This window comes from Diabrotica virgifera, chromosome 4 (assembly GCF_917563875.1).
Source record: "Diabrotica virgifera virgifera chromosome 4, PGI_DIABVI_V3a".
In the NCBI taxonomy this organism is placed as follows: Eukaryota; Metazoa; Arthropoda; class Insecta; order Coleoptera; family Chrysomelidae; genus Diabrotica; species Diabrotica virgifera.
Genome location: NC_065446.1, coordinates 163,582,536 through 163,598,738, shown reverse-complemented (window position 1 = coordinate 163,598,738; position 16,203 = coordinate 163,582,536). Strand labels below are relative to the sequence as shown.

Sequence of the window (16,203 nt, the reverse complement as noted above, 5' to 3'; positions counted from 1 at the left end):
CTCAAAAACAAAAATAATGACAAATTTGGTACCCAACCAGAACATCAGTATTGGTGGGAAGGAAATAGAACTCGTAGATAGATATAAATACCTGGGACATGAAATTACGATTGTCAGGGATAACCAGACTCATGAGCTGAAGAGAAGAATCGGTCTTGGGTGGGCAGCATTTGGAAAACTGAGAGAAACTTTTAATAGTGAGTTGCCCACATGCCTAAAGAGAAAGGTATTTGATCAGTGCGTCCTTCCAGTCTTGACGTACGGATCAGAAACACTTACCTTAACTAAAGCCTCGGCTACCAAACTAAGAGTCACGCAGAGAAGAATGGAGCGATCAATGTTAGGAATAACTCTGCGAGACAAAATCAGAAACGAAGAAATCAGGAGAAGAACAAAGGTGACTGACGTCATCGAGAGGATAGCCAGGTTGAAGTGGAGATGGGCAGGACACATAGCCAGAATGACAGATGGGCGATGGACGAAGAGATTATTGGAATGGAGGCCAAGAGAAGACAAGAGAAACGTCGGTCGACCGCCTACAAGATCCCAGGCAACAAAGTGACGTCATATAACGTCGAGGAAACGTCAGTTTTGGTCGAATATATACGTGTTTGAAAATTACGTCATATAGACGTCTTTTGTAAGTGATTTTAAATACGTAAGATTAATGACGTAAAAATACGTTGAAAAAACGTTTTCATTTCAGACAGTTTAAGTCTGACGTCACAAAATTGGGAGATTACTCCAAACAATTTCGTTAAATAATGTTCATAAGAAATTTCTCATTTATTGTTTACGTGGTTTGTGTCTTGTGTAATAAAATAAGACTTTTCATTTAGATATTTAGTTGAAGAAACGTGTTAATTAAGAGATTTGTATTCGTTTTTGTTCAGTGAGTTAGTTTAATGCAATATGCTTCTTGACAACTGTTTGAGGTTATGTTTATTTTCTGTTAATGAACTAATTATGTGTTATCGAGTTTAATTAAATTAATGATTAGTCTTCTAAGATTGCTTCAGCAGCCTACAAGATTTAGCTATGAGATGGCAAAGAAAAATGATGCTCATGCACCACTATACTGTATACAGGTACATATTCCAAAATGAGTTGTTCATCATTCTTTTTGATTTAATGGACAGCGTTAAATTAAGGCATTAAGTATGCTGGATAATTTGTTAATAAATTATTTATTAGTTTATATATTTGTTGTTTCAGTTTTTACACAGTAAGTAGGTAGGTATACTTATATAAATAGTGAAAATTCTATAGGGCTGGTACAATCATGCAGTATCAATGTTAGATTGCTTCTAATGCACAGCACAACCGATCTTAAACAAATGGTAGTATAATATCTTCGACACATGGGACGTAGAACGGGTTGCATGTTAACTATTTTTTATACTACCTATTTTGAAACATCTGAAAGAGGTCACTTTTTGAAAGTACAGTAGAACCCCGCAAATCCGAACTAATTGGGGGGACAGCCTGTTCGGATTCCGAAAAGTTCGGATTATCCGAAAGTTAGCCTTAACTAGTAGTTCAAAGCTTTCATTGTGATTTTGAGTAGCCAAACGTTCTCGCAAGAGTGTGGACAATATATTTGGACTCAAGTTGACTACGAGAGAATCAAAGTAAGTTTGTGTTTAACCTTTATAAACACTTTATAAACCTATATATTAAAGTACTTATAATATTTATTTTTAAGAAATTTTAAATGTCAAAGTCCTAGTAATCCTACATTGTCCAATTTTCTGGCTTTACTCTGTATAATAAACATGTTTTTAAGTTTTTGTCTTGAATTTTTAAATTTTTTTCATTTTCCGTTGGTTCGGATTTGCCGAAAGTTCGGATTTGCGGGGTTCGGATTTACGGGGTTCTACTGTATTAAAGACGTGAATTTACCGACGTATAAAAGTCGTCACCTTTTTGACGTCAAATCGATGAGACAAATACACGTGATTTTCAACGTCGGTACTACGTCATAAAAACACGTCAATTGGTCATGTTTATGACGTGTTATCTACGTTATAAAAACGTCGTTTGGTTGCCTGGGATGGACTGACGACTTAAAAAAGGTAAATAAAAACTGGATGAGACCGGCGCAGGATAGATGGGGTTGGAAACGAGGGGAGGAGGCCTATGTTCAGCAGTGGACTTTTGAGGCTGGATGATGATGATGTATGTCTGTCTTTCCGTTCGACTGCGAATATAACTCCTCCGTCACTATACCAGGTAGAATAACAAATGAGGTGTCAAATGAAAGCTGATAATCCAAGGATGGTACTAAAGGTGAGAAATTTGACCTAGGCTCTCTGTCCGTCTGTCTATCCGACCACGAATATAACTCCTCCGTCATTATACCAGGTAGAATGACAAACGAGGTGTCAAATGAAAGCTTATAATCCAAGGATGGTACTAAAAGTGAGAAACTTGACCAAGGTAGTCTGTCCGTTCGACTGCGAATATAACTCCTCCGTCACTATACCAGGTAGAATAACAAATGAGGTGTCAAATGAAAGCTGATAATGCAAGGAAGGTACTAAAGGTGAGAAATTTGACCTAGGCTCTCTGTCCGTCTGTCCATCCGACCACGAACATAACTTCTCCGTCACTACCCATATAACACACAACGTCCGATGGACGTCCATATAACGTACATTTAAAGTCCAAACGTCCATGGACCAAAACTGGACGTACTATGTACGTCCATTGGACGTTTGATTTCAACGTACATTGGACATCCATTTGTGGTCCATGGAGATTTTACACAAAATGCGACTATTATTATGAGTAATTATATATAGCTTCTTGTTTTAATCAAAGCAATATTATTAGTAGAATACAAGAAGCTTCTAATAAATGTAGTCACATATTTTTTCATCATCGAATTAAAACACTGAACCACTAAAATTATTTTAATTAAACATATATAATATTAGATGATGATAGAACTATGGTAAACTTTTTCAGAATAACGGAGCTACATCGCGCATCGGTAATTATAGAACTTACAATAATTAGACACTACCAATTTATATCTTAAATGTGCATTTTGTTAAATAACTGTTAAATTTCCCGCCAAACTAAATGAGAATCTTCTTGACAACGTTGTCGCTCTTCACGCTATCGGTCGTAAAAGGTAGTACTAGGCAGGTACTTTTAGGGGATTATCGCTGTAATTGTTGTGGAATACTGAAGGAGGATTTATTTATGATAATTCACAGAATGGCAAACCCGCTTGCAATATACAACCGTACTGACTCTAAGTTCTAAGAAATAATGTTTGGAGGAAGGAACAGAACAGAAATAAACCTCTTTTGTGCATACATCATAGGGCGCCATTATCTGAATTTTGTCCTTATTAAGTTATTACATACAATATAATACACCTGTGATATCTTTGTGTTTGCTGTTTATCGTGCAAGTGCAGTCGTGCAATAATGAAGTTCCTATAATAAAGTATACATAATAAAGTTATAATAAAGAGAAATAAAAAAGGTATTTTGTGTAATATTTAAAGTATAAGTTTAGTATTATAGGAACTATTTCCTATACCTAAAGGCTTTTTGCTATGTATGTATTCAAAAAATTATGGACACTAGATTGCTTTCTGAAAAGTGCCCTACAAAAATGTCCATAATACGTACATTGAATGTACATCAGATGTACATTGAATGTACATAAAATGTACACTGAAAGCTTCAACAACGTACACTGTACGTTTGTAGCGGACGTTCTATGGACGTCCAATTTTGTGAACTCTGGACGTTCGTTGGACGTCCATCGGATGTCCATTGTACCTTAGCGGGACGTCCATTGGACGTTCCAATGTACACAGATGTACGTCCATTGGATGTCCATAAAACGTACTTGTGCTATCTGGGTATACCAGGTAGAATGACAAACGAGGTGTCAAATGAAAGCTTATAATCCAAGGATGGTACTAAAAGTGAGAAATTTGACCGTGGTTGTCTGTCCGTGTGATTGCGAATATAACTACTCCGTCACCATACCAGTTAGAATGTCAAATGAGGTGTCAAATGAAAGCTGATAATTCAAGAATGGTACTAAAACTGAGAAATTTGACCTAGGCTGTCTGTCCGTCTGTCCCGGCCGCGAACGTAAGTTCTCCGTCATTATACCAGGTAGAATGACAAATGAGGTGTCAAATGAAAGCTTATATTCCAAAGATGGTACTAAGTTAGTTAACATTAGTTACATTGTTGAAAACAATTTTTTTGTAGTTTGATATAATGTAACTGTCATTCGATTCAACATTCCATCGATTAATCAACGATTACATAAACTTATCGGATTCAAGTTTGCGTTTCTTTTATTTGAGAGTCTACATTAATTACAATCCTCGATTGAAATAGTGTACACATGTTTTATATTTCTTTTAATTCTTAACAAATTTTCGAAACATATTTTTTAATGGCCGCAATAAATTATGAGTTGCTTTACACTAAACTTGTTGGCTTTTCTTTTTTTATATCGTCATATCTACCTGGAGCTATGAAATATAGAGCTTTAAGAAGTAAAAGTCCAAACAAACAATGGAATAGAATAAATATAGAATACGCATTAAAAAACATGAATATTGGAAAAACACATGTTTTCCATACATTCACAGTGATATTGTCAAGTTTATTTATTGCCATTAAACTTTAGTCCAATTTACTATATCTCGATAATTAGTGTGTATTTTACATAAAATATGTAAGTACCTAGGTACCATTCTTGATTGAAATAGGTATTAAACTGTTATTATACATGGGAATATAAAAAGAGTAAAAAATAAGGGTACCTACGTAGTTTCTCTTTAAAATCTTTATACCTACGTGTTGTGTTAACAAACAAGGCAAGATCTTCTGTTTACCAACGATACACAGAGAACCGGTATGCCGATTGTCGTCGCTAAATTTGGTTCGGCCGCGCAGCACGTCACGTGGGAACCTAACAGATATTTGCTTATTGTTTGGGTGCATTATTTCGTATGTGGTGGCGTTGAAAGTGAATAGATTGAGGCGGTTTTAAAATATTAAGCTGTTAACGACTGAAGTAATTCTATATTATTTTAGTTACAAATTGTTGTTTATTAGCATAACTGTGTATTTTCAAAACTATTATAATATAACTATTAGTTTTATAGTAATTTATTAAAACTGAGACTTAATGCCATTTGAGGTGATATTATGCATGTGCAGAACACTAACATACATTAGAATGAGGGATATTAACAGAAAAATAAGTTTTAAAAAAAGCCAGAGAGCACTTGACAAAAAGATATCTAAATTTTCTAATTTTAAAAAATGATTTTAATTATAGTATTTCTAATATTATTAATAAAACTTTTCCCGCAAATTTGTTTTTTTTATTAACATACATAATATGTATTAATATGCATAATTGATTTAAAGTTAAACCAGGTTAGGAATCTAAAAATTTAAAGTGCGAACATTTTATACATACATATACAGAGTGGGCCAAAGAAAAAAGTCCACCTCGATATTTGGCAGTATTTATTAAATTATAAGGAAATGAAGAAACGGGTCGATTTTTGATCTAAGGGGGACACATTTTTACGGTACTCACATTTGTCATCTGTCAACCCCCCCCCTTCCATTTCCCCCACCCCTTATTTATAAATAGGGAATACGGGTCGTATGCTACCTCATTTGAAAGGTTATTCAATTCTATATTCAGTAATATTAACATTGACATAATTATTTATACAGGGTGTCCAAGAAAAATTATTTTGAATTAAATTAATTGACACAAAAAGAAGAACGTACGCAATTTATTTAAATCAAAATACATTCTACTACTGACAGAAAACAGTGAAAAATGTTTATTTGACAAATAAATATTGTTTTTCGCTTAAATTCAATATTCAACCTACCAAGAGGTAGGTAGATAGGTGGCAGCTTGAATATTGAAATTAAGCGAAGAGCAATGCTTATTTATCAAAAAATATTTTTTTATGTTTTGTGACAGCAGCAGAATGTATTTTGAATTAAATAAATTACATACATTCTTCTTTTTGTGTCAATTAATTTAATTAAAATATTTTTTCTTGAACGCCCTGTATAAATAATTATGTTAATGTTTATATTACTGAATAGAGAATCGAGTAACCTTTTAAATGAGCTAGCACACGACCCCTATTCCCTATTTAAAAATAAGGGGTGGGGAAGTGGAAGGGAGGGGGTTGACAAATGACAAATGTATGTACCGTATTTTAAACAAATTTGAGAGTAATAAACTCATAAACCGTATAAAAAACTTCAATATGGCGTTCGCTGAATATGTCTATCCTTATTGGTTACTTAGAAAATTGTCAAATAAATCATAAATTTTGAGTTTTTATAAATATTTATAACTTATGTAAAAATTAACTTAGAACCTTCTTATTACATGGAATGCTGAGACTTATGGTGCTTAAATTGCACCCTAAATTCCAAAGCAATTGGTCAAATAGTTTAAAAGTTATTTAATTTGTTTATCCAAAATTATTTTTTTTTGCAACACTGTAAGTCAGAAAATGATGAAGTTACAGTAATATTTTGGATAGTTTATGAAAGAAGAAAATTTACAGTATTAATTTAATTTAAAAAAAATGACAAAAAATAATTAAAGATATTGCAAAATAATTTTGCAAAAACATGTGAATTAAAAAAATGGGGGGGCTAACTTTGTCCCTAAATATCCTAGAACAGTTGTTTTTCTTTCTAAATGTGTATAAAAATTCAGTCTTTCTAAATATGAAAAAATAATTTTTCTACGGGTAACGGTTAAAAAGTTATTCCAATTGTTTATAAGTAAGCAAAAAATGGACATGTTTTTGCAAAATAATTTTACACTGTTTAAAATTATTTTTTGTCATTTATTTTTAATTAAGGTAATAGTATAAATGTTCTTCTTTCATAAACTGTCCGAAGTATTATTGTAACCTCATAATTTTCTGACTTATAGTGTTGCAAAAAAAATGAATTTGGGAAAAATAAATTAAATAACTTTTAAACTATTTGACCAATTGCTTTGAAATTTAAAATATAATTTAAGTACAAGAAGTCTCGGCATTCCGCATAATAAGAAGATTCTAAGTTAATTTTTACCTAAGTTACGAATATTTATAAAAACTCAATATTTATGATTTATTTTGCAATTTTCTAAGCAACCAATAAGGTTGGACATATTCAGCGAATGCCATATTGAAGTTTTTTATACGATTTATGAGTTTCTTACTCTCAAATTTGTTTAAAGTGCTTAACTTTTTGGTAATAGATGAAAAAAGCGATAATTTACCGTTTTTCGATCTTCATTTGTTTATAACTATGTATATCATCAAAATCGGCTGCAGGAAACATATAGGTTAATAATATAGATGTCCATACTACTCAAAAAATTTGGTTTCGGCCTGGAGGGGGATGTGTCACGAGAAAAACCTTATTTCTCTGGACTAATACCGGTTCTCTGTGTACCGTGTGTTTACCCGGTTTACCGTTAGGGTTCGAATCGAAACCCCACTGGTCGAGATAGAATATTATGGCATGGTCGAACTCATGCCATAATTAAAACCAGATGTTTGTCAATATAGGATTGAAAAAACGTTTTGAGATAATTATTTGACTTCTTAGTAAGTACTTATATGATTGGGCATTTTTAGTTTGTTTTTTATAAACACTATATCGCACCCTCAGTGCAAGACTGCAGTAACGCAAAAATTGTTTGAAAATGAAGTAATCATGGAATTCGATTGTAAACATGCATATCTATCCCCTGTAAAACTTTAGTAACTTTCAAATGCTTAACTGGCTAAATATTACAACAACAACAGTTTAACTATTTTCTGTTTTTGAACATAAGTTCCGTGCAAAACTGTTGTAACTCTAATATAACAGTTACAACAGTTTTGCACGGAATATTGCAACAGCTGCGATAAAAAGCAATGAAAGGCACGAAAAAAGTAAGATATTTGTTATTTTAATATCTATATCTGTAGCGTTTAATTTTAATATACAGCGTGTCTACGTAATCCATTAACGGCAGAGACAATAAACAAAGATTTGCGAGACCAATCGATTCATGTAAATTTTATGTCCTTTGTGTGACATTATATTTTCCATAAGATGTGTGTGATGTCGTTTGACCATTTACTTGTTAGATTGGATTAAAAACATAAATTAAGACTAATTATTTACGACCAAAAAGTATTTTTTCTCATGAAAGGAAAAACAGTTATCTTAAAACTTGTGTATTAACAATACTGACAGGTCAAAAATATGAAAATTTGCCAAAGAACAGCCAAAAATTTAAATGGCCAAAAAGAAAGATTTCATTACCCGACCACACAAGATATTGATGAAGAACGGAAGGATATACAGATAGCGATGGCAGAAGCAACGGAACTATGTCTAGGAAAAGTACAAGCAGAGAAACGAAGAGACTGGTTTGACGAGGATTGTAAAAGAGCATTGATACGTAGAAATAAAGCAAAAATAGAAAAAGACAAAAATATAACACAGGATACGACAGAAAAATATAAAATGGCAAGAAGAGAAGTATAACAAATTTGTAAAACAAATCTGCAGAAAAAGAAAAGAGAACATTTTGACAACAGTTGAAAACAATAGAAGAATCGTATATAAACAAGGAAATAAGAAATTTCTACCAAGAAGTAAAAAAATTCTGAGGAACTGCAAAGAGTAAAACAAGTTACTGTAGAGGTAAAGACGGTGTGCTTTTAGGAGAAACAACACAAAAATTGAACAGATGGGCGGAGTATTTTGAAGAACTATTAAATGCAAATAAACAAGCAGAACCCCAGGAAGTAAAACAACATCAAAAGGATAACACAGAACAAAAACGGGAAGAAGAACCAACACTACAAGAAATAAAAGAAGCAATATTGAAGCGAAAAAATAAAAACGAAGATGATCTTCAGATTCAGAACACCGAATATGAAGTAGGATTCCAGTACATTATTGTGTTCTTCGTTAATGTTATCTTGGTTTTTATTCGTTAGTAATTCTTCTAAGTATTCTTTTCATATTTTTAGTATTAGTAAAACATATAACTTGAAGTAAATAATTTATTGCAAGGAAATTTATATAAATCTAAATTAAATCAATAGCAAATAAAATCAATAGAATACCCTACAAACCAGTCTCAAATAAAACAATATTATATATTCGGCGAGCGGCACGCACCCCCAAAATGACCAGGTATTTACTGACTACGGTGTGGTGAATGGCTAATTTTGATCATTTTTCCAATTTGAAGTTCTCCGTGCCAACTTGGAAGTCTGTAGAAAGAAATGTTTTACTGTGTATAAGCGTTGCCAAAAATTTATTCATGAAGGTGGGTTACATTTTGAATGTAAAATGTAAAACATGCACTTCTTTGTACCTACTTATTTACTATAAACTTTTGGTCAACCCGTTAACTGACTTTTGGTCCACCCGGTATTTGCTGGAGTAGACATTACAGGTGGGAAGAAAACTGCATTATTTGCAGAACTGTAAATGAAACGTAGCTAACAAATAAATCAATGTTGAAAATGAAAAAACATATTCTCATAACTGCCTTCAGTGTAAAAACGAAAACTAAACTGCACAAAATATGTATATAAATATAAAAGGAAAAGGGTAAGTATTGTAAAAATTTTAGTTTATTTGGACCAGATTTTGAAATAATATCTATTAATATTTTTATTATACAACGTACAGTGGGGAAACAGATATTTAGGCTTAAGAAGACAATATTTTAATTTTTCTGTGTGGTTTCTTAAATTTTTTTGATTCCTCCTTTTTTTTAATGGCTTCTTCGATTTCTTTGCTGCTTCTTTTTTTAGCTATTTTTTCTATTTCCCACTTCAATGCAGGAAATAATTTTATTTTAATTAATGTATCGATTATGTGTGCATGTGTTTAGCCAATTAAAATAATTACTTTCCAAACTTAATATTAATTCTTTTTAATCTTACTTTTAACTCCGTATTCAGTTTTAAACTTATTGAATACATCGTTAAATTTATTTAACAAAAATATTGTAATTTCACACATAATGTCACTTGGACTTTTTAAATAATCAATAGAGTCTTTAGTGCCACAGTCTCTAGCAAGAAGGAGAAGCTCATGTGAACTCGCTAGCAAGTCATCTTTAATAAGTTCTTTTTTACACTGAAAACAATCATGCTGCCGAAAAAGGTTAAAACATAAAAACCAGCTACATAAATATTGGAGCAAATTTCTAAAGTGGCCTCGGTTTTCAAGATTTGAGATGTACTTTGTAACAAGCTACTAGTTGATGCCTTGGAAGGTGATGGATCAGTAGGTATAACCTGATGTTCTTCCAAAACTTCTACATCTTTTAGTTAGTGTAAGGTGTTCATGCGGATCATTGGTACTTTCTAAAGCTAAAGTTTCAGTTTCATCTAATTCACAATTGGATGCTTCAGATGTTGACTGCAATCTAATGTGCATATTATGTTGCAAATCCACTCGAAACTCTTTTACTGCCGGTTGTGGATTATATCCTCCTCGGTTTCTTATTACAGAAAATATATTTTCAATAGGATCCTGGTTTATCCTAGATGTCAGAACACACTTAACTCCTTCTCCTTGCAGATCATTCCATAGCAATAGTACTGCTCTTAGGGTCCAAATGAAGCCTCCAATACAATATATATTTGTTCTTTCTTTGTGTTTTCTCCATAAATTTTTAAATTATTAAATATTTCTAGTGCCGATTTGAGTGTGTTTTCAGGTATTTTATTATAAATGGATAGGCCACATTTGTATGGGTTGGCATCTTTAACAATTTTGCTATTTAGGCAATCGAATATATCATTAATATTTTTAATAAAAGTTGCCGTGTCAATAGCGGTATCGATTTTAATTGACCTGTGGCATAACAGGTAATTATTGCAGCATACACCGAGTTGCTAAAAACTTGAGCCGCATATTTAACCCCCATTTTCTCGAACGACGTTGGATTGATATGTTTGTTCGTAATCTTCAACAAACTTCTAGATGAAGTACTCTTATTGTCCATGTTGTAGGTGTCCGTAAAATCTGTCCAAGAAATACTTTTCCCATCTATCTTAAAACGTAACTTTTTGTTCTGGAAGTTGTTTCTTAAATTTTTAAGAAGATGTGGAGGGTCAAATATGACATAAATATTTTTGTTATTCAGAACAATAATAGGATTGTCCTTAGATGCTCCAAAATTTTTAACCATGTTAGAGCCTTGGTCGCATACTATTTAGGGTTCAAACCTATAGAAAAGAGTTTTAGAAGAACTTCTTTCAGTAATAAAGGCAGTGCGTTAGACTTTATTGGGCCACTTGAAACATAATATGCAAATGGTAATTTCCAATTGTGAAGCAGGCCTCTTAACAAAAAAAGCACACAATGATCTCCGACTTTAGAATTTCGCCCCAAACTTCCAAAATCTTGAAATCCTTCAATAACATCTAGAACTTAATTATGATAAAGTCCCTTTTTAACGATAATTTCATCAAAAATGAGAGCACACTGTCTCTCATTGTCATCCATATTCTGAATTTTAATTGTAAATTTATCTATAAGAGTAGTATTGATTCCTGTACCCAAATTATAAACTTGTAACCATTTTTGAATGGTGGAGACTCCAGGAAGTACAAAATTAAGTTTTTTTTAACAAATATTTATAATTTCCTGGGGATTTGTAGTACAATGATAATGCCAATTGTTTTTCCGAAATAGTCCAAGCAGATTTTCTTTTGTGCAGACACTGCATGTTCACAAAAGTTTTCACTGGCGAACTTTTATTTGATAAAATTTTTTTTAAACTTTCACGCTTGCTGCAAGTTTTCGATTTTCTCTTAAGTCGCGCAATAATTCCATTTCTATTTTTTAACTTTTTCTTTAAACCAGCTATCTGCTTTTTGAGGTCTTCACTCGGTGCCGCTGGCAACGTTTCCACCGCAATTGGCATTTCCACCAGTCTCCTTTTAAAAGACCTCGTTGAGGAATCGCTACTCTTCGAAGGAGATGACACGTGACAAGATGAAGAAGGTTGGGAATTTATATATTGAAGGATTTCAAAATTCTTTGAGTCATTACTCTGAGAAGTCCCAGTCAAAACTACATTGGAAACAGAAATGTCTGAGTATGTTTTTGGGTTACTTGTACGCAACAACTTGGGCGAAGATGTGTTGCTTCCTCCTGAAGTTGAAACTTCTACGTTCATTGTAAATTTCTCTGAAAAAAATTTTGTATGTAAATTAACAGCGTGACTAAATGCAGATTAGGAAAGACAGGTAAGATTTTATTTACTTCAGATTTAAGCATAAGCAAATAATTTAAAATAACTATAGAACGGGTCCTTAAACTTATTTACCTAAATTATTGAATTCCTGCTCATCTGAATTTTTTTGTTTGTATATTTTGGAGAACCGTTGTTTCTCATCTTTCCGTTGTTTAACTATAAAAAAATGTTTTATGCATTGATAAATTTGTAGTAAAAGATATTTGTTTTTTTTAACTGTAGGCCGTGATCTCACCAAAGCAACCGGAGATGGCAACGCAATTTCAATCAGACCGCAACTTCAGTTGAGTTACTCTTGTTTCTGTAGTCGTGAACAAAATGTCATCCTCGTCAAATGAAAATATAGCAATTGCATACTTGCTAGTGAAAAAGCGTAAAATATTTTGCAACTTTAAATTCTGTAATGATGAATTTTGTAGTGATTTAAACCATTTATTTCAATCAACGTTTAAACTTTATTTTATGTTTATGTTTGAATAATAAGTTTAATGTTTGATTATAAACTTACTTGTGTTTATTAATCAATGGTATTGATTATGTTTCATTATAACCAATAAGACACTAATTTAACTCGTAAATTAAAATGGAAAATAAATCACGAGATTATTTTTTATAAACAAGCTCATATAGATGAAAGACATTAACTAAAAACACTTTTTAATAACAACAAAGTGAAGTTGTTTACCTAGAAAACGTACTTCGACGAGGGCCACAAGATTCCTAATTAATTCTTCCTATCTCATCCACCATGACTGTCCATGATTAAGCAATTCTAAGCAAAATGGCTACTGCAACGCGATATACAGCGCTGTCTGCAAGCAACACATGAGCAACTGCAGTTTTTTCAGTTGACAGTCGCCAGTTGATTTTGGTGAGAACAGTCCCTTAAATATTTTTGTTGCCAAACTAGCAATCTACTTAATGTTAAATTGGGCCAATTTAAAATTGGGGAGCAACGCCAATTTAAAACGTCAAAAAGGGCTATTTTTAAACAGTTTAAGGCTCGCAGAAGGGGTCCCTTGGCTAAAAACAAACTGGACAAATTTAGAGAATATCTTCTTTTGTAGTACAATAACATACTAAAATTTGGAGAAAATCATTGGACGTCCCCTACAAAAGTATAGAAAAGTGTATTTTTCTAGAAAACGGTGACCCCTACCGACTTATCAAGACTACCTTTTAGTACTAGACTGCCTCACAATTTAATAATACAGTGTCAAAAATGGTTAAAAGTTAAATACAAAAAAGTTATGCAATAAAATAAAAGTTTCCCTACCCAAAACGAACGTCTGGGTAGGTACTAGAAAATCGCAATTAATGGAAGCGATTTATATATAAGATAAATAGGCGTAACTGTTTACTTTTTTTAAATAGAAGCGTCCTGGAGATATTAAAAAAATAATTACAAGGACCCATCTTCAAAGAGCTCTACCTCCCTTACCTTAGGAGCTCGGAAGCATTTTGGGACTAGGTGAATTGAGTTAAATACGGTTAATAAGTCTTAAAAGTATCTGAGGAATCTCCGGTCTATATTTGTCGGGAGAGTTTCTGGACACCCTGTTGTATACAGGGTAAGGCAGATAAAGGGCCTATTAGAAATATCTCGAGAACTCAAGGTAAGAAAATTATGAAAATCTGAATACAGGGGTTTTGAGATGTGAACTATTTAATGAAAATATTTTGGTCTCCTACTTCCGGTTATACCGGAAGTTGGTTGTAACTTCTTTTTTTTAATGGGACACCCTGTATATTTTTACATTTTTGGATTCTCCTTGATTTCTTCTTTCTTAAAATATAAGTTTTTGTAATATTATGCAGGGTAGGTTAAAAGATAATTACGTTATTTATTCATTTCGTAGCAAAATTCACACCCTGTAGAATTGTAGTAGTTTGACATAATAAACTCTGTTTATGTTCAAATGATTTTTAATATAATCTACTATGTTAAGAATTATTGGTATAGTTAAATTTTTCCTTTTTTGTATACAGGGTTGGTCGAAACTCAGAATGAGTATTTTCTGAGTTTTCTTAAATGGAACACCCTGTATTTTAGTATTGTAATGAAATGTTATTTTAGGATACTTTTTAATTTCTTAAGCAATCCCTATACCTAACTGCTTCAATTTGTGAGTTATTGGTGATTCAAGCCAAACATTAATTGCAACACAAAATACCTGAAATTTTATTAGGTTGGCCGTAAAAATATTCAATCACAAATAATTTTTCGGAAATAAATACATACTAATCGAGACTGATACTTAAAATTGCCAATAATGGTTGAGCTATCAAAATATCTACGTAGTTAAGATTGTTGGTGCGATTAACAATTAAGCACAAATTAAAGCAGTTGGGTATAGGGAATGCTTAAGAAATTAAAAAGTACCATAAAATACCATTTCATTACAATACTAAAATATAGTGTATTCCATTTTAAGAAAACTCAGAAAATATACATCCCGAGTTTCGACCCACCCTGTATACTAAAATTCAATATTTAGCTATACTAATAATTGGCAACAATAGTAGACCATATTAAAAATCATTTGAACATATAAAGGGATTTTGATGTAAAACTACTACAATTTTACAGGGTGTGAATTTTGCTACGAAATTAATAAAAAAGCGTAATTATCTTTTAATCTACCCTGTATAATATTACAAAACCTTATATTTTAAGAAATAATAAATCGAGGAGAATCCAAAAACGTAAAAATATATAGGGTGTCCCATTAAAAAAAACGAAGTTACAATCAACTTCCGGTATAACCGGAAGTAGCAAAGATACCAAAATATTTTCATTAAATAGTTCACACCTCAAAACCCCTATATTCCAATTTTCATCATTTTCTTTATTTTAGTTCTCGAGATATTTCTAATAGGCCCTTTATCTGCCTCGCCCTATATATAGGTACCTACAATATCTCCCACTAATGCTGGGGCCATAGTAACGTTAACGTCTAACGTCCATTATCAGTAGTAATAACCCAAGGACATTGATAATTGTTCGAAAAAATTTTATAACAGATTTCGAAAGCTTGTTGCTTGGAAACAGACCGACGCCGTAGGCGGAGGTCTGTTGCCTGTAAGCAACAAGCTTGAGAAAGTTGTTAGAAAATTTTTGAGCATTTATCAATGTTCGAGGGTTATTCGGATAGAAAATTTTTTGCTGCTTATGAAAAAAAAATACAGAGCAGAAACAATTTATTTAAATGTGCAATTAACAAAGGAACAATTAGAAAAATTTAATGAAGATCCAGACATGTTAGTTTCTATAACTGATGAAGATGTATTTCCACTACGCATGCTGTTAATAATTTTATTATGATGTTCTTCGTCAATGTTCAAGTACGGTTTTATTGAGTTGGGATTGTTTTGAAATATTGACATTTTTAAATATTGAATATTTGAAATGTCAAAATCGAAATGAAACGAAATGTAGGTATCCATAGCTACATGATTGAGTGAAAACAGCCCATGGGATCTGTGTTCAGTATAATGTTGGTTTTATTGGTTGTATTCAATCAGATGACCACAAATTAATTGATTTCATTGGATTTCTAATTGAGCAAAAAATTTTCAGTAGTAATAACCCAAGGACATTGATAATTGTTCGAAAAATTTTTATAACAGATTTCGAAAGCTTGTTGCTTGGAAACAGACCGACGCCGTAGGCGGAGGTCTGTTGCCTGTAAGCAACAAGCTTGAGAAAGTTGTTAAAAAATTTTTGAGCATTTATCAATGTTCGAGGGTTATTCGGATAGAAAATTTTTTGCTGGTTATGAAAAAAAAAATACAGAGCAAAAACAATTTATTTAAATGTGAAATTAACAAAGGAACAATTAGAAAAATTTAATGAAGATCCAGACATGTTACAACCAAAGTATTAAA

The 16,203-nt window shown here is 32.2% G+C and overlaps 1 protein-coding gene across 1 annotated transcript; it reads right to left on the bottom strand.

Annotated features, from left to right (window-relative positions):
* Positions 1 to 9,080: 9,080 nt before the first annotated feature.
* LOC126883215 (uncharacterized) lies at positions 9,081 to 12,594 on the bottom strand. Its single transcript, XM_050648475.1, has 2 exons — positions 12,388 to 12,594; positions 9,081 to 12,248 (listed from the first exon to the last, which is right to left on the bottom strand). Exon 2 carries the CDS (start codon positions 12,235 to 12,237, stop codon positions 11,671 to 11,673), a length of 567 nt encoding a protein of 188 aa, XP_050504432.1. The 5' UTR covers positions 12,238 to 12,248; positions 12,388 to 12,594; the 3' UTR covers positions 9,081 to 11,670.
* Between the last annotated feature and the right edge of the window lie 3,609 nt (positions 12,595 to 16,203).

Excerpts from the sequence above, each read along its gene's own strand:
- LOC126883215 (XM_050648475.1), bottom strand. The coding sequence starts at position 12,237 with ATGAACGTAGAAGTTTCAACTTCAGGAGGAAGCAACACATCTTCGCCC.